The sequence below is a fragment of the Ptychodera flava genome, chromosome 11 (assembly GCF_041260155.1).
Source record: "Ptychodera flava strain L36383 chromosome 11, AS_Pfla_20210202, whole genome shotgun sequence".
Lineage (NCBI taxonomy): Eukaryota > Metazoa > Hemichordata > Enteropneusta > Ptychoderidae > Ptychodera > Ptychodera flava.
This window is the reverse complement of record NC_091938.1, coordinates 41,405,770-41,424,729: the sequence shown is the minus strand read 5'-3', so window position 1 is coordinate 41,424,729 and position 18,960 is coordinate 41,405,770. Positions and strand designations below refer to the sequence as shown.

Below are 18,960 nucleotides of genomic sequence, written 5' to 3'. Positions count from 1 at the left end.
ATCAGAATCAGAAATCTTGAGTCATGTGACCTATTATTTGGATTATGATGGTCACTGATATCCCCATCTGATTCTTTATGATTACAAATGACAGATTATCAATTCATACAAAGACAGGTAAATCACAGGAATTTGCTGTATAGACAGACAGAAATTTACAAGAACACATCATTTAGACATGGAGACTATCATTGACCTAAGTTTGATTTATGAAACACTGATCTCAGGGAAAACACATTTTCTTTTTCAAATGTTCAAAATTTCTTGCATGTTTTGCATGTAAAATTTTGGATCCAAATCAAAATGAATGTTGGCTTCACATCTGCTGTGATGAAATTTTCTCTTTTTTTTCTTTAGTTGATTCATAGAAAATTTCAAATATTAAATAAACATAAAACAATTTGTTTGAAAACAGTCATTACAGATTATTATTTGTTGATAATTTTCTAAAATTTTACTCTGAATAAGAGAGTCACATCGGTATTAGGAAATGCAAATATTTCCAATGTTAGTGACAAGCTTTCAAGTATTTCTTATTCAGAGTATGATATTTAGTTACCAGGGTTCGAAATTCAAAATTTTACTTGGTGGTCCACTTGGACCACCAAGTTTGAATTTTGGTGGTCCATTACAGCAGATAAGTGGTCCACCACATTTTAGTCAGTGTCACTGCCAGATTCATCAGGTGCTTCACGTGGACCATACGGCTGAACAGCTGGTCGTCTTCTTCCAGCATTCCACCAGGCCTGGATTACAGGCTGGGGATTAAATAGGGGTAATGGCGGACCTGTTAATTTGATCCTCATTAGTTTATCGAGAGTTTCTGTTCTTAAATTACATCGCCAGTCTGTCTTGATTTTACCCATTATGGAAAATCCTCGTTCACACTCACTTGTGTGGATGGGAATTAACAAGATAATTTTCACTACAGTGAGTATATTTTTAAGAGAGTCTGGCTGTTGCCGTAGTAGCCGTTGCCAAAAGGCATGATAGGTCAGTGCTGGTTGATTTACTAGAACATCCCTAGTGGTCAGTTTCAATTCTGTCCATTCTATCGGAATGTCATTTGTGTCACATTGTTCTCTATTCAGAAGTTCCTCAAAATGTGCAATTAAGTTCTGTAACTCCACATTTCCATACTGATTCAAAGCATTGATATCATCAACTGGCCAGTTCCTTGGATCAAATATTCTACTGTTATTCATGACTTCATTGTTTTCAAATGGTTGGTACCTTGCCTCTAACTGTTCAATCGTATTTTGGATGAGTACAACTTTGTCACCATTTACTGCTTCATCATACTGTTCTCTTGGAAGTGTAGCACCTCTCTCAGCAACTAATTGGATACCTTTGAAGGTGACATTTACACCATCTTCATCCACTGTCACAAGACCATCAAATTCGATTTCTCGGGGACCAGGATTGGTAATTAGATCCCGCAAACAAGCTACTGCCACTCTGAAACACGTCTGCACTGTTTCAACTGATGTAGTGTTTTTTTGAAATGTCAGTGAGAGACGACTTAGTACTCTATATACATCCATCAGAACGTACAAAGATTTCACAAACCGGTATGACTTTAGGTGTCGCACGAAACCTCTAGCCTTATTCTTGGCATCAGTTGACTGGCCCGTAAGTACAACTTGTTCGAGATGGGTAACCATTTGTAGGTAATCCTTCACAACGTTGATGATAGCGCGTTCATGGTGTCCGATCCACCGTGTCCCTATCACATTGGATGGTTTGTATACTCGCTCATTCATCGTTTCTCCGCACAATTGAAGACCCGTCCAGTTTAATGGCGAGTTTGTGTAGAATTTATAAATGTTAACAAAGAAATCTTCAATGTCTTTAAAATACCGACACTTATTCAGAGCGGTTTTAATTGCTAGTTCGAGCCGATGTGCTACACAGTGGACTGATATCAAATGAGGAACGTCATTACAAATGAGTGAAGCAACTCCGCGTCGATGTCCAAAATTAACCGCAGCTCCATCTGCTCCGAAGCCAACTATTTTATTTCTCCATTGTTGTTGATCTAGATCAAGTTTCTGGTTAAAAGCAGTATCAATGGACCTGAGAATTCCTTCACTGTTTGCACGCGCGAGTTGTTGTAGTGAAAAATATACTGTGACTGGAAGACCATCATCAATCAAACGTAGATACATGATCTCTTCGTCAATGACAGCGACATCTGTTGCAGAGTCAATCAAAATAGAAAACAAACTGCTGCCATGTAATTTCCGCTTCAGTTCTTCTCGCTGCATCTCGATATATAGTGAATAAATGTCATAGCTTGTTTGTCATTCCTGTATGTTTCACCGAGGTTGACGTCGTTACATTCTTGAAGTTCGCACAGTCGGGGAAGTCGGTAAATGGTCGTTCAGCTATGGCCAAGTAATATGCAGTACGGAAAAGTTTTTCTAATTTTACGATCTTTCCTTTTCCGCATTGATCATGCACTTTTCCATCGGAGTACTCTCGTTATCAGCCAAATTACGTACCGCATTAGCACCAGCAGCCTTCTTATGACTCTCGCTTTTCTCGTGTTGATACAACGTATTTACACGGAAATTCGTGCATCCACGATAAAATGCATTTCCTGTGTCACGGCCGTACTCACGGCAGTAAGAGCAATACATAGAACCATGTTCGGAATCATACTCAAGCCATGGCCGACCAATTTTCCAATTTGGAGCAAATTTTTTGCTGACTTTTTTTTTCTTTGCCGGTGAATCAATCGTCACAGACTCACCGTGGTCGTCTTTCGTGTTCTGAATTTGTTTTTTAGATGTCGTACTTGGTGTTTCAACTTTGCTTGATGACTCTTGGGCTTCATTTGACGATTTCGAAGTAGCTGTTTCGGAACTCTGACTGGAAGTACCGGGAGAAACATCGGGGTTGTCCTTAGCCGCCGTCTTCTTAAAACCAAACTTGAATAAAGTATTCATACTTTGCATTTCAAACAATAGTTTGACACCATAGAAGACTAGGTCGCGAGGTCGTGTATAGACTATTGCTGTATTGTATTCAACTGCCCTTTGAACACGTGCTAGACTTTTAGATTATGAATATTCACAAGCTATGTTTTAACCAATCAAAAGCACGGATCAACGTGACGTCTACAAAATAATTATAAATTCAAATTATTTACCCTACAGTTTCTAGACTTCCATTCCATATAGCTAACATGATTACTGGTTTTGATTTCCGTGCATCATGAAACCGTCTCTAGCCAGCTCCTCTGTCATGTACACGCTACAACTGCGACGGGTGAGAACGGAAAGATTGATCGATCGCCAACCCAAACCTTCTCATCGGCGACGGCACATTACTTATCAGAAAAAAATGGTGGTCCATGTGGACCACTAAAATTCAAATTTGGTGGTCCAAAGTGAAAAAGTAGTGGTCTTTGGACGCAAAACCACCATTATTTCGAACCCTGGTTACAATAAGATAGAAGACCTTTGGTATTGGATTGATTTCAACTGATGGTTACATTAGTAGTGATAATGAAATGGACCATATAATTGGCATCGGAATCTCAGACACAAATCATATCATGCCTGAAATTTGATTTAGCTATTTTAGTATGATGGTTATGAAAAATTTAAAATTTTAGATCAATGTAATGTAGTTTATGATTCTTTGTGATAAATTATTGGTTGTGGTGATCTGAACTGCGCACAGTCAATACTTTCTAATAGCTGTATATATCAGTAAGCCATGGGAATGGTCACACATACAATGTACTGTACTTGATTTATGGCAAAGCATGGACAAATGAATGAAATGAAGGCTTTTGCTGCATTGCAGAGGTCGACAAAAACCATCTCACCAATATAGTGATGTCATCATCTCTTCATTGCATTTTACGAGTACCGATATGTACACAAATACTGAACATCAATTATGTGGAAAAATAGCTCTGATAGATATATGTTGATTGTTTTTTTTGAGTAAACATTACAAATTAAACAAACAAATGAAACCGAAGTACTACAGGAGTTTGCAAATACTGGAGTTACACAAACCCTTACTTCATTTTAAGAAATCATATCTTGGAACACAACTGAAGATAATACTTTACAATAATGTGCAATAACCTCATAGTAAGATACCATGGCAAGAACACATTACAGAACACAGATACTTACCAGAAGAACTTCTGCCTTTCAAGTCACCAGACATTCTTCTTCTCCTTCTCTTTGACAATCTGTCTTCTCCATCTGAATCACCATAGTAACTGAGATCATCATCATCAGTGTAGCTATCATAGATGTCCTCTATAAGTTTTGTTTCTTGTTGTTGTTGTTGTTGTTGTTGTTGCATTGATGTTTGTGACACTAACTGATACCTCCATTGTGCTTCATTGATGTATTGACTCAGCTTTGCCAGTCTTTGCTGGAAAGTATTAGTTGACACTGAACTACGTATGTAATTTGTCAGATCTGATTGGTTTTCTGTTTGTCCATCTCTAGCACTGCTTTCTGTCGATGACTGTCCCTTCTGAACATACTTTGCTGTACTCAATTCTATCAAGCATTCCTTCAGCATGCGTAATACATCTCCTGTAACTTGGCTATTGCTGATGTAACCTGTTTTAATTTCCCAGGTCAATGAACTCCTTCCACTCGCATTGTCAGATTTCAATTTATCAGTACCTGAATCAGTATGAATGGTTGGCATGACAACAGGTGTCTTCTTGATGAAGTCATCATTTGTACTTGGATGAAGATGAGCAGACACAGTGACATCAGGTAACTCACTACTTTCAACAGCATCACTGTTTATCTCCATAGATCTTTCTAATACCGGTGTCATTGGACAGTCTACAATCTCACCACTGGATCTAACTTGTCTGGGATATACATCTATGTGATCTTCTTCACGTTCACTTCCACTCTCTGAATGTATAGGAGAGTTATCTCTAATGTCAGAGTGTTTGATGAACAACAAGGAAAATATATTTTCCAGTGTTTCAACCCTGTATGTCAGTGGATAGAGTTGTGATAAATGTTGTTTGACAGAGTCAAGTCTCTTATTGACCTCTTCATTATAGAGCTGTGTTGGTGCATTACTTTCTTGCGATTCATCTTGTCTGCTGGAAACATCAACACAAAGTGATGGATCATCTCTGGCTTCTGGTTGGTCATGGAAAACATCATTTCTACCATGGGTACAAGTTTTTGTGAAATCCTGTTTGCATAGGTGGATGACATCCATGATAAGTTTCAAGGAGCAGAAGCTTCTATAGATCATAGTATCACGTTCTTGTTCAATGGACAGTTGTCGTGTTTTATTATTGTCTTGCATTGGTGCAAACCTAACAGATTTTTTCTCCTTGTTCTCCTCACTACCTTTCACATCTGTAAATGGATCAAAAGTTAAGACGTTGGTCACAAACAGAAAAATTGACAGAATTGTAAAAGGAGGCTCATTGTTTTGATATGGTGATATTTTGAAAATGTCTGTAACATTATGTGATCAAAGATGTACAATTCATAATTTTTTCAAGCCATAGAAGTCTATGGAGTACAGTATGTGTATCATTGTGTCAAGAAATGATTACTAATGGGCTGCTAGTCTGTGATGCCATGCAGATCCCATCAAAAATAAAATTTCAAAAGTATCACGGAAAATACTCATGTAATCTGTTGAGTTAGTACATTGTATTGCATTTGATACTCCAAATCATTTCACGACTGAAAGGTTTTGGATGCCTGTTGGTAAAATGTGTTTCTTTATACCGGTATGTCCATTTATATGTACTGATAAAATACCCATCATCTCACAAATAACAAACATTACATAGTGTATCTTCATTGCATGATGTACGGGGTAAGTCTAAATTGCACTGTGAAGTACAAATGACTATGACTACAGAAAGACTATCTGTCATATTTATAGCAGAAATGTCAAATCTCATCAGATGATATCAACAACATGTAATGGCAGTTACCGTATGCTCTATTGAAGTAAATGTCAACGTTTCAAGTTTCACTAACACTCTCATTACAATAAAATACAGTATCTTTTACAGTTAACAATTTTTTATTTGCTGTTTACCCATTTTTGTCTTTTACTAAAAATTCTATATGCACGTAATATTTCATGAGCATGACATCTGGGAAATAAAAGAATATTTTTTATAGTATACTTTCACTGGGCAGTCATATAAACATGTTTTAAAGTTTTAAAATTAAGCTGTGTATGTAAAACTAATGGTCAAGACATAGAAACTAGTTTTGATAAATTGTCCAATTGCTGTTTTGCTGTGCCATAATTTCACGGACTCCTTGCATTTATGTAGTGTGTTTAAGTTGCATGCTTGACTTGGAATTGTTTCATTGTTTTTATGACATGAAATTCCATTTATTGCCATAAGATAGCATTGCAGTAATGATCATAAAAGTTACCAGTAGTACATGAGACATTCAACCAAACTTCTGATTGCACTTGTGTTTGGTTTTGTGCTTTGCTGAAATTTTAAACATTCTTTCATACAAAACTAAATACTTCAATAAATTATGATTCTATAAAGAGAATGTGTTATGAAGGTGGTTTAACTCTGAGCTTTACAAATGACAGGTACTTACCATGTACAGCTGGAAGTACTGGCCTTTCACTCAGGATATCAAGGACTAATTTCTGATCTAAGTCTGCTAAGTAAAGGGATTGATGTAACACATAGAGAACAGAATGTGACTCCAAACCATGGAACATGTGACTGGCTCTTTGATGTAGAGTGTTAGACATCTCATTGGCAGTAGATAATGGCCTATGATGAAACACAATAAAAAACTCCAGTCAGTTGAAGTTAGTGCCAGTCAGTTGAGGAATAAGCCAGTCATTTGAGAAGTATGCATGTCAGTTGAGGTTAGTGCCAATCAGTTGAGGTGTGTGCCAGTCAGTTGAGGTGTGTGCCAGTCAGTTGAGGTGAGTGCCGGTCTGTTGAGGTGTGTGCCAGTCAGTTGAGGTGTGTGCCAGTCAGTTGAGGTGTGTGCCAGTCTGTTGAGGTGTGTGCCAGTCTGCTGAGGTGAGTGCCAGTCAGTTGAGGTGTGTGCCAGTCAGTTGAGGTGAGTGCCGGTCTGTTGAGGTGTGTGCCAGTCAGTTGAGGTGTGTGCCAGTCAGTTGAGGTGTGTGCCAGTCTGCTGAGGTGTGTGCCAGTCAGTTGAGATGTATGCATGTCAATTGAGGCTAGTGCCAATCAGTTGAGGTGTGTGCCAGTCTGCTGAGGTGAGTGCCAGTCTGTTGAGGTGTGTGCCAGTCAGTTGAGGTGAGTGCCAGTCTGTTGCGGTGTGTGCCAGTCTGCTGAGGTGTGTGACAGTCGGTTGAGGTGAGTGCCAGTCTGTTGAGGTGAGTGCCAGTCAGTTGAGGTGAGTGCCAGTCTGTTGAGGTGAGTGCCAGTCTGTTGAGGTGAGTGCCAGTCTGTTGTGGTGAGTGCCAGTCTGTTGAGGTGTGTGCCAGTCTGTTGAGGTGAGTGCCAGTCTGTTGAGGTGAGTGACAGTCTGTTGCGGTGTGTGCCAGTCTGCTGAGGTGTGTGACAGTCGGTTGAGGTGAGTGCCAGTCTGTTGAGGTGAGTGACAGTCTGTTGCGGTGTGTGCCAGTCTGCTGAGGTGTGTGACAGTCGGTTGAGGTGAGTGCCAGTCTGTTGAGGTGAGTGCCAGTCTGTTGTGGTGAGTGCCAGTCTGTTGCGGTGTGTGCCAGTCTGTTGAGGTGAGTGCCAGTCTGTTGTGGTGAGTGCCAGTCTGTTGCGGTGTGTGCCAGTCTGTTGAGGTGAGTGACAGTCTGTTGAGGTGAGTGCCAGTCTGTTGCGGTGTGTGCTGTTTCTATTCCAAGTCATCAAAAATCAATGAGAATCACCATCACTTTGTCAATCACCATCACTTTGTTTAAATCATGGCTGATTGATCCCTGCAATGGTATTGATGAATGCAAACAAGGTAAAGAGCACATGTAAATGTGTAAAGTAAAGATGAAACAACCATTGCTGATTCACTTTCTAAATACCAAATATGAGATGGGATATTGAACAGAATATTGCTGGTATATAGATATAAAAAAGTGAAAATATGTGTTGGTTGGAACCCAATTTGAATGAAATTGCTAGACGAAAGATAGATAACCATTCTTGATTTGTCATTTTGAAATGTGGAAAGTAAACTCTTAATAAAAAAGAGTTTACATCAGCATCAGAATCAAAACCACCTCTGCATGATCAAATTCAGTGGGTTACTGATAGGAAAGTACCTTATGTAATTTGGAACATCAAACAAGTGAAGACGTTTTACTGTCATAAAAATAATAATGATGTCAAAAAAGTGATAAAGTGATAATTTCGGATAATGGCGGGCACTCAGTTAAGGACTGAGTTTCAATTTAACTAGTGTAGTAGGTTTGCTGAAAGGATTGTGTCTTCAAGCTTCTGTTGTATACTGAACTGTAATAAAAACTTATCAAGTATACTTACTGTGCCTTCTGTAGACACCATTGCACTAGTTGAACTTGATAAGCAAGTTTATTACATGCTTGTTCAAATAATGGTTGAGTTTTTATATCCTGTAAAAGAAAAACAATGGCATTTGAACTCTTGATGACTTGTTTATTATGACTTTTTTTACAGAATAAGAATAAAAGGAAACATTGAAAGATTTCTTAGGTCAATAAAATCAGATTTATAATCCAGAATCGCATTTGAAAGCTCTTAGATGTTTCAAGGTTATTTAATGATACTGAGGCAAAAGGAAACATTTACCAGTGTTAAGGTTTCGTAAGATGTGTAAAATACTTACAACCTTTGTATGTAATGTAAATAAATCAACAGTGATAGAAATACTGTGAACTTTACCACAGTTCTACAAGACATGCTACAATGTTGTTATGAAATTAATGATAACCATTCTGTTAAACCCAGTGCCAGTTCTATAATACCTAGATAAATAATTTGGCACAATCAATGGGTAAAATATAATAACAAAGAGTCATTCCTCAAGGAATGGATTGATTCTGCAATTACACACATGTAGCAAGTTTATTGGTCACTGCAGACTACTTGACAGGTGTTCGCACCATTAACACACTGATTAATTGTTTAGTAACTGATGGCAAGAAATCGTTGTGTGAGTTGACAAGGAAGGGATCACTGTTTGAAGATATTTTTACCATTCAATAAAACCATAAATGGATAAAGAATGAGGAACAATTTAGCAACATACCAGAGGACCTTGACACATTAACAATAAAGAATGAAAATACACAGTGTTGAAACTTCAATGGGTTGTAAATCAGTCACTGCAGGCAATGGATTAAAACTGGAATTGATTAAAACTGGAATTCAAATGGACCATGGTACAAACACAACCACATGCACAAATGTGCATAAAAATATATGATTTTGTATTTCCGTATGTGTTTGTAGACACAGGTTACTTTGTACCGCCATCATGTGGTCTCTTAAGATCTTGGGTGTACTGAGTATGTAGAATGCTGCACATCCTTTTTATTCCAAATAGGTATGATTCACATTAACATAATTCTGACTTTAATCATCACCGCAACGTAACTGCATTTTTAATAATACCTCACAAGCTTTGTCAAGGCAATTTCAAGAAGTTTATATCTGTGAACAATTTAAATCATCAAATACAAGAATCGTATGAAGTTATTGCATACCATTTCCATTCAGGTAAACAGACAGACATACATACTACAAGCATAATGAATATAAAAAATACATCAGTTACATCATACAATCCCATTATAATACATGTTGATCCAACTTACTTGATTTACCCACAATGCATCTAGAAGCTGAGTTGCTGTTACACAGTTGAAGCAGTAGTTCCATCCAAACAACAACACTAATGGTTTCAATGGTTTGAAATCTGATGGTTCCAATAGCGACTTCAAGTCATCAAATAATCCTTCTTTGATCAGCTCCAAGGCAGTTTCCTGGTGACAAACAGATGAACAACATGGAATCTTTGGGTTGTTTGTTTGTTCTTATGAGTTGGATTAATTGCATCAGAATACAAGTGAATGATACAATTATTGAATTAAATTGCATGTTACCAATGTTGTAAAGTCATCAGTTTGTATGAAAATGTTATTTTTCCTAAGGCAAATCAATTCCCCTGAACTAGGCTGAAATATACAATCAGTATATGGAATGTAAATTTCAAGGAATATGCTGACATGATCTTTCCTGTACATTAGGGGAAGACTGCATTAACTTGCATGGTACCTGAAACCCGAGTCCTTGCCAGGCCAACTCGGGTGACAAACAGAAGACTTTTAATCCCCCAAGGTGTGAATGTTCCATTGTTATGTTTATCTAATCCAGCTGGTGCTATTGTAGTGTCATTGTAAGAAAGGCAGGTCTGTGAAATTGATCCTCTAGAGAAGTAGGGTATTCGTAAGTTAATGGAGCTTTCCCGTAATGATTCTGGTTTGTGTTGTTACAGACATTCCAAATAAGCTTAAATTGAATACAAAGCTATCATCACGAAATTAGTTTTCCATATCATCAATACCTGGTTATTACTTACCACTGTACTTTCTAACATGTGACTCTCTGACTTGACACACATATGAAACATATCCTTCCATGCATTTGTACGATTTTCACATTGAGATAATTGTAAATTCACTCTGACATCCTCCTTCACAGATGGCCTGCCACTTGTCTTCAGCAAGTCTGACCTGAATTCATTCTGTACCAGACAATACTGCTGCATCAGAAAGCTTGTATCTCTTCCAAGAAGAGCTGAATAGATATCCTGCTCTTCAATTATTTGATGGTTTTGGATCAGGGTTGAAATTTCCCAGAAAAGTCTCTGGATTTGAAGACTATTCATATCCTGTGTTGGATCAAATAACATCAGAGTCTGGCACAAATGATTTGAAGTCACATTTACTTCAGTTGATGAGGTATCTTTGCTATCACATTGACTTTTCAAAGCTGCCAAATCTTCAGTGATGGAATCTACATATAACTGTTGCAGAGCTGTATTGTTTTCCAGATGGTCCACATTTTTCTTAGTGAGGTAGTTGATGATTGTGTGTGCTAACACTGGATCTCTCTGCAGTGTTTTCTTCAGCACAACCAGACTAGCTGCAGTTAATGACGGAATATCTCCCACTGACTTGCTACTACCATCTTCACATGCAAGCACGTGATTATGGTAGTTGTACAGACCCTACAAATACATACAAAGATAGACATTAATCTCCTGAGCTTTGTCTAAATACCTTCATCTACCTCTAAATATGTTAGGATTTGTGCCACTTTATTTGCAAGATTTTTCACTCCGCTACGAAAACATCTCCATAGCTGGCAAACGATTTTTTGAACCAAAATTGTTTTGTTGTTGAAATTCTAGTCATAGCTTTCAAACAGGCCTGAAGTGGTTTATGGTAAATGTATGCTAATGTTTGTCATCGTTCTGATGAAAAAACAATTTATAAATGTGTGAATAATTACATGTAAAAGGTGAACAATTCACTGACCAAGACTTACCTTCAGAGCTTCAGACGTTATATCTTCATGACACAAACAGAACAAAAGAAGTCGGAACTCAACATCTTTGTGTATCAGCTTTGGAAGGACATCCTAAAAGGTATGACAAAAATACAAATGTCATTCACTGAAAGACAAGTCATCGTTGATGACGCAGTCCCCACTTGTTAATGGGTGCTTTGATTACAGGTCCTCAGAGAGGATAGAGTCCTCTTCATTAGGTCTGTGATAAAAATACTTTTGAATAAATTCGCTTGATACATGTCTGAGTTGTAGTTCAGGACATGAAAAAATCGTAATAAAATGGCCACATGGTGGCCATATTGGATCAAATCACAAAACAAATCAATGTGCATATGTATGACATAGGTCAATGTCCTTGTACCAACTTTGATTAAAATCGGTTGAAATATGCCTGAGTTATGCCTCTGTATATGAAAACATCGTAATAAAATGGCCGCCTAGCGGCCATATTGGATTGTATCACAAAACAAATCGACGTGCATATCTATGAAATTGGTCAATGTCCTTGTACCAACGTTGAATAAAATCGGTTGAAACATGTCTGAGTTGTGGCTCTGTACATGAAAAAATCGTAATAAAATGGCCGCCTGGCGGCCATATTGGATTGTATCACAAAACAAATTAACATGCATATGTATGACATTGGTCAATCTCCTTGTACCAACTTTGAATAAATTTGTTTGATACATGTCCGAGTTATGGTTGTGGACATGATAAAACGTAATAAAATGGCCACATGGTGGCAATATTGGATCGTATCACATAACAAGTCAATGTGCATGTGTATGACATAGGTCGATGTTCTTGTACCAAGTTTGAATAAAATTGGTTGAGATATGCCTGAGTTATGGCTCTGTACATGAAAAAATCGTAACAAAATGGCCGCACGGCGGCCATATTGGATCGTATCACAAAACAAATTGATGTGCATAGCTATGACATTGGTCAATGTCCTTGTACCAACTTTGAATAAAATCTGTAGAAACATGCCTGAGTAATGGCTCTGTACATGAAAAAATTGTAATAAAATGGCCGCCTGGCGGCCATATTTGATCGTATCACAAAATGAATTGACGTGCATATGTATGACATAGGTCAATGCCCTTGTACAAACTTTGAATAAAATCGGTTGAGATATGCCTGAGTTATGGCTCTGTACATGAAAAAATCGTAACAAAATGGCCGCACGGCGGCCATATTGGATCGTATCAAAAAAAGAATTGACGTGCATTTCTATGACATTGGTCTATGTCCTTGTACCAACTTTGAATAAAATCAGTTGAAACATGCCTGAATTATGGCTCTGTATATTAAAAAATCGTAATAAAATGGCCGCCTGGCAGCCATATTGGATCGTATCACAAAACGAATCGATGTGCATCTGTATGACATATGAAGTAATCCTTGTACCCATTTTGAATGAAATGGCTTCAGGCATCGCTGAGATATCTGCGTGAACGGACGGACGGACGGACGCACAGACGCACGCACGCACGCACACACGGACATGACCAAACCTATAAGTCCCCCGGGACATGTCCGTGGGGACTAAAAATATTAAAGAAAGTATTCTTACACTTAATTCTGACTCATGGCATTTTCTTGAAATTTTTAATGCTTGATCTGTAATAATCACTATCAGCTGAAATCCCCGACAAACTTTTTTTGGATATTATTTGCAATACGTATTAAAGATACCTAGGATTGGTAGAACTAAAGTTATTGCAGTCTTATCAACTTTGACTACATGTATTCTTATTAGTTACATCGGTCAGACTATTAAGAACTTACTTCCCAGAAGTTCTCTTCTTCCTCTGGATGTAATTTCATATAATTGTGTTTACACTCTGTTTGAGAATACAATTGCTTGATGTCAAATCTGATTGGAAATATAAATTTGGCTTTTGAAGAATTTCTATTGCTCATTGAACTGCAATTTAGTGCTGTGGTCCATCACAGCTGACACAAATTGTTTGAATAAATTTAACATCACATGTACCTTAGTTGTTCCAATTCTTTCATATTCTTGCAAACATAACCATGACAAGTGGTTAGGTGACAGCAAACTGAAAGAACCATAACTGAAATACAAACATGTACATCATGTAGGGCTAATATAGCAGCAAACTTTTAGCTCTTTGGTGAGGCGGTCAGTGAGTTTTGGTTTTTGTGACCTCACTCACCAGTAGCCCTACAATGCCAAAGGTGCTATAAATTGGAAAATAAGTGCTACACCAGTGTAGTGCACCTACAATATGCAAATACCAGACGTGTTCAACTCAAAGCGACACACACATGATGATTCCTTTTGGCAATGATCTTTGTCCAGTGCAATCGCTGTGTCTCAGGTGATTTTTAACCCCCCTCCCCATTGACAAGGTTAATCACGGTAGTGTAGACGATTCTGGAGTATTCTTTTTTGATGGATAGGTGAAATGATACACAGTAGAACGAGTACATTTGGTACCTTGAGTACACTACACTGATGTCGTGCTCATTTTCCAGTCTATAGGGCCTTTTGCATTGTAGAACTACTGGTGAGCGAGGTCGCAATAACCAATTCTCACCACCTCACCATAGAGCTACAAGTTTGCAGCTAGGGATAATACATCTAGGTTTGGATGTCAATGACTCTGTGTGTGTAGCTGAGCAATAAAATGAAGTGCACTGCAATGAAAGACTTAAACATTTTCTAAAACTTTCCCTTTCGAAATCAAGAATAAAAATCAGGGGGTCACTTTGCAAGTTTTGTTACACAAAGTGTTACATCTGAAATTAAAAATGGAGCCGTCCATGTGCCCATGCTCCAATGGAGAAGTTACATATTTTTCTCTTTTCACAAAAGTCGGCCAGTAAATACTTTATGTACTCTATTAGCTTCAAAATGAGCCCTCGCAAGTGATAGACTAAAAAGGTATTGTAAAAATTTGAGAATTACAGTCAACTTGCACTTTTTCAAACCCGCCCTGAACCAACTCGCCCGATTCCAACTCGCCCGATACCAACTCGCCTGACGCCAACTCGCCCGATGCCAACTTGCCCGTTGTTTTGAGATGGGGTGTAGTTGTAGATTCCATGTACGCTAACCCGATGGCCCAAGGCCAGCTATTTTCATATCATGCCGGGCCAGTAACTTGTGAAAGACGGTCCTGCTGTTCCTAAAGACGTGAGCCAGTATAACTGCAGTAACTATCCCTATACGTAAAGAAGCCGAACGAAATTTATTTTTTTCAAGAGATTTGCAAAACGTGAAATTGGCAAATAAAAAGTTTTCCGTGTTGGCACATATTTTTAAGCCACACCTGTGGTTCTCAATGTTAGAAATATTTGTTGCACAGGCGCTCCTTAGCTGGGTAGTCTGCTAAGTAGATGATTTTCGGATCGATTTATTGATCCCGTAGTCGATATGCCCGGCACTGCAACCTAAATACTCACATGTCACCGCGCTCGGTCTCAAAACACGGCCGATTTCTTCAAGATGATGCGAGTAACACTTTCATAAGCGTGATTATCGAGGAGATGGTGAAATTTGTGATCCAACTAGGTATATGGGAGTGTAGTTCTGAATGTTTTGTGTGAGCGCATGGCCAGTTGTCAAATCAGATGGTGTGTTTTTAGAGTGATTCTGTTGCACACCTTGTGAGTATTTAGATTGCAGTGGCGGGCACATCGACTACAGGATCAATAAATCGATTTGAAGATCGATCTACTTAGCAGACTACCCAGCTAAGGAGTGCCTGTGATTTGTTGTTAGAAATAAAACGTTTTATAAGTACCAGGTACTCATTAAATTGCAAAATAGTATTATGCGAGTTGGCATCGGGCGAGTTGGTATCGGGCGAGTTAGAATCGGGCGAGTTGGTTCTGGGCGGGTTGGAAACAGTGCGAGTTGACTGATACCCAAATTTGAGAGGCCGTTTATCTGTCCCCGAGGCGCACCTTAGGGGAGAACCATTTGATTTCGGGGGGGGGGGGGATATGGAAGATTTTGAGAAAAAAAAAATTGTCACCAGGTGCAATAGAAAAAAAAAATCGATCCTGCCATGGCCTGAGAAAAAAAATTGTCGTAACAGACAGAAGTGAAAAAAAAAATTGTCACAATGCACAAGAAATGCGCAAAATTTGGAAACCTTATTCTCATGTATTCTTTGTTGGCGCGCCGCCATAGGCGGTGCAAATGTTTTTACCACAAGCAATTCTTATGTTTTTTCCAAGCACTTATGATATAAGCATGCACTACATAGGTCTACTTTACACCTCAGTGCACTCAATGTTTTCCTTCCCTTTTCTGACTTAAGAAATCATATTTCAGGATTTCTGTTGCAATATCCCAATGGCATAGGCACTATCTAAAGGGGACTATTTGACTTCTGTAAATTGTGAAAATTTGAAACACAAGACAGGAGTCAATAAACTAGTGTTAAAACTAATATATTATTTTCTCAATATAAATTGTCCGTTCCTGTATATATTTATTTGTCTTCATTCTCTGGCAAACAACACTACAACCATTTTCAGTAATAGAGCGCAAAACCACTGCAGTGAACTGCAATAAAACTGCTTACACTAATTAGTTTCAGCTGTAGCAGTGGCCACTCTGGTGTTGAACAAGGCTACTTGATACAGACAAAAAGTCTGCTTGTACAAAGGCAAAACTAGCTCTGTCTGAGGCTCAAGTTGTAAATGAGAGTTTACGATTGGCACCCTGTGTTCAAGATTAAGATACAATGTAACATTACCATGCACTGGTCCATGTACAAATCTTTTTTTATTTCAACTTCCCCAGACAAACTGTCTGCATGGGACATACAATGTTGTTGACTTTGCCAGCTGGCCACAGCTGAAACTAATTAGTGTGAGCAGTTTTATTGCAGTTCACTGCAGTGGCTTCGCGCTCTATTACTGAAAATGGTTGTATTTTTCACAAAGTGCATTGTCATTGTTTGGATGTTGAATATTGTGACTCAAACACTGATCACGCAAAAAATGTAAAAAATATCAGTGTTCAATGTCATTTTCAAACAGTTTTACCGAGTGCAAAATAAACTGAAACTCCTCTCAGAATTTAAACACATCAATTTCTCAAAATTTCCAATACGAGAGGGGGAACCGCCTCTCGTGCTCTCCCCCTTGGGGTGTTCTAACTGTTTCACTTATCAAAAAACAATTAAAAACACCTCTCAGATTGCACCAGACTGCACCATAGCATACATCAATATCTTAAAAATTTCCATGCAAGATAGGGGAAAGCCCCTGTAACACTTTCCCCCTAAGTCTCTCGCGTGTTCTCCCTCCGTTCTTTCAAATTCTGCCCGGTCAGATATCCTAGTGAAAACCCTGTCATAATACCCATCCAAATTAAACAATATATTATATGGTTAGATACTGGTTATAGCGTGAGCTTTTACATCTCTATTTTATTGTGACTTTGAATTTCATTTTGATGGGTTCACACCTTTTATGAACCATCATGAGATAACTGACGATAGTCTAGCAGAGTACATCAGGATTTGAAAGGTCTTTACTGTTGCTGTATTTTGTAAATTTTACAATTACATGTATTAGTATTTAACTTTTCTAAGTGTGGGGCGGGGGGGGGGGGAGGGGTCAGTCAAAATTTCAGAGTTAGAGAGGGAGATTACTCAAATTCATCATAGTTGGCGGGGGCGGGGGGGGGGGGGTCACTGAAATTTCAGAGTTTCAGGCAGTAAATAATGACGGCTCCCTTATATACAACGAATTATAAACTTGATGACCAATAAAAAAATTTGCACTGCTAATCCATTTGAAAAAAAAAATTGATGCAGGTCTGACAGTAGAAAAAAATAAATTGCTGTAACTTTGACAGGAAAAAAAAGATTTGCTCCCATACCCACTTCCTCCATATGCCCCCCCCCCAATCAAATGGTTCTCCCCTTAACAGCTACAAACCATTGTCAATTGCCATTGAAAGATCATAACGCGCTAGCAGACACACAACACTAAGTAATAATAAAATGAATACCTGCATGCATATGGACATTCTATAACAGTCTTCAGAATATCTTTCACATTGGTTAATCTTAGTCCTTTCGTCTGCTCTGTCAATTGTGTAACGCACGAACTAGCCAACTCCCACTGTCCAAGGCTCAAGTTGTTGCAGAAAAATAGGAAACACTGTTCAGTCGAAACGACCGCCTCGTTTCCAAAAGGATGAGACATTTTCTTTACATCAGAAATATACGTGAATATCGCAGTACATCCGGCAATACTGAAAAGTCTGGGAAATCGGAAAAATTAAGGACAGAACCACAGACAAGAGTCGCGCAACACTTGTTTTGCAGCTGCCGTTACAGTTAGTCATCTGATAGCAGTGGTAGTTGTACAGAAACCGATTCGGATTCTATTCTTATCTGTTCTTTGAACTCTTTGAACTCGTAAGGGGATCTACAGGAAAAAAATGGTTAAAGCTTGCTATCAAACATGTAAAATGTACATCTTAGTCTATGGAGTCTCTTATATATTATAAGAGTATCTGTTATCTGCTTGCGAAATATCCTGATGCAGCAAGAACTTGAATCTCAAGCTGTAACTGTAATAACCTTTGACCCCTGACCTTAGTGGGTCAGAAATAAACAAGGGGGCGTTACTGCGACGTGATAGAAGCGAGATACACGTTTACAGGAGACGTATTTGATTTTCTTGGGAGATGAAGGGGAAAATTAGAAGAGAAAAAAATAACTTAATCCTGTATGGCTTGAGGACAGTTGTTCCAACTGGCGGATGTAAAATGAAAATAAATTCAACCGATCAATTTCTACACAATAAGCTTATACATCGAGATGCATTACAAGAGTTTAAATTAAGTTAAAAATTATCGCTGCAATCTTTAGTACTTTAAAGTGCAATATAACACATATTTAATATAAAAAATGTGCTGCAATCAGCAAACTGGGAAATCTGATTGTCTCATGTTCTCTGGAGGCATCATAGCTGTGGGTCCATAGCTGTGGTGTTTTCAGACGTGATTCCTGCCTTTTACGGGCCGGTTTTGACTTTTCCGATTTTTAACCCCGCCACCACCATTTTGTCACCATTTTGCTTTATCAAGTGGTCTAAAATGTATGGCTTCCGAGTTGAAATTAAATAAAGTTTCCGTGTGACAAAAAGTGTGTTCTCCGTAATTTAGCCTCAGGCCCACGTGTTTAATTGACAATTGAATTGCTGACATCGCTTGCTAAAGTCCAATCGCCCGTTTTATAATAAACAACAAATGAAATCTTGTTCGCGATCTCAATATTTCACGTTTTCGAGGCTCAAACTGACAAGAAATTGAATTAGAGAGCATAACAAACAAAATCGCAGCTTAAAAGAGACAACAATACTTCTTTTATTTATATTGCTTATTGTCTCCTTTATCGACATCGATAGCCCTG

The 18,960-nt window shown here is 38.3% G+C and overlaps 1 protein-coding gene across 3 annotated transcripts in view; it reads right to left on the bottom strand.

Annotated features, from left to right (window-relative positions):
• Nucleotides 1-17,902, bottom strand: part of LOC139144538 (zinc finger FYVE domain-containing protein 26-like) — a 52,446-nt gene extending 34,544 nt beyond the window's left edge. For all 3 annotated transcript variants that reach the window (XM_070715236.1, XM_070715238.1, XM_070715237.1), the window contains exons 1-8: nucleotides 17,550-17,902; nucleotides 13,545-13,626; nucleotides 11,522-11,614; nucleotides 10,551-11,201; nucleotides 9,787-9,954; nucleotides 8,474-8,562; nucleotides 6,600-6,781; nucleotides 4,158-5,369 (exon numbers count right to left, since the gene is read on the bottom strand). In XM_070715236.1, the coding sequence (XP_070571337.1) occupies nucleotides 4,158-5,369; nucleotides 6,600-6,781; nucleotides 8,474-8,562; nucleotides 9,787-9,954; nucleotides 10,551-11,201; nucleotides 11,522-11,614; nucleotides 13,545-13,626; nucleotides 17,550-17,746 (2,674 nt within the window). In that variant the 5' untranslated portion in view covers nucleotides 17,747-17,902. The remainder of the gene's footprint in view (nucleotides 1-4,157; nucleotides 5,370-6,599; nucleotides 6,782-8,473; nucleotides 8,563-9,786; nucleotides 9,955-10,550; nucleotides 11,202-11,521; nucleotides 11,615-13,544; nucleotides 13,627-17,549) is intronic.
• Between the last annotated feature and the right edge of the window lie 1,058 nt (nucleotides 17,903-18,960).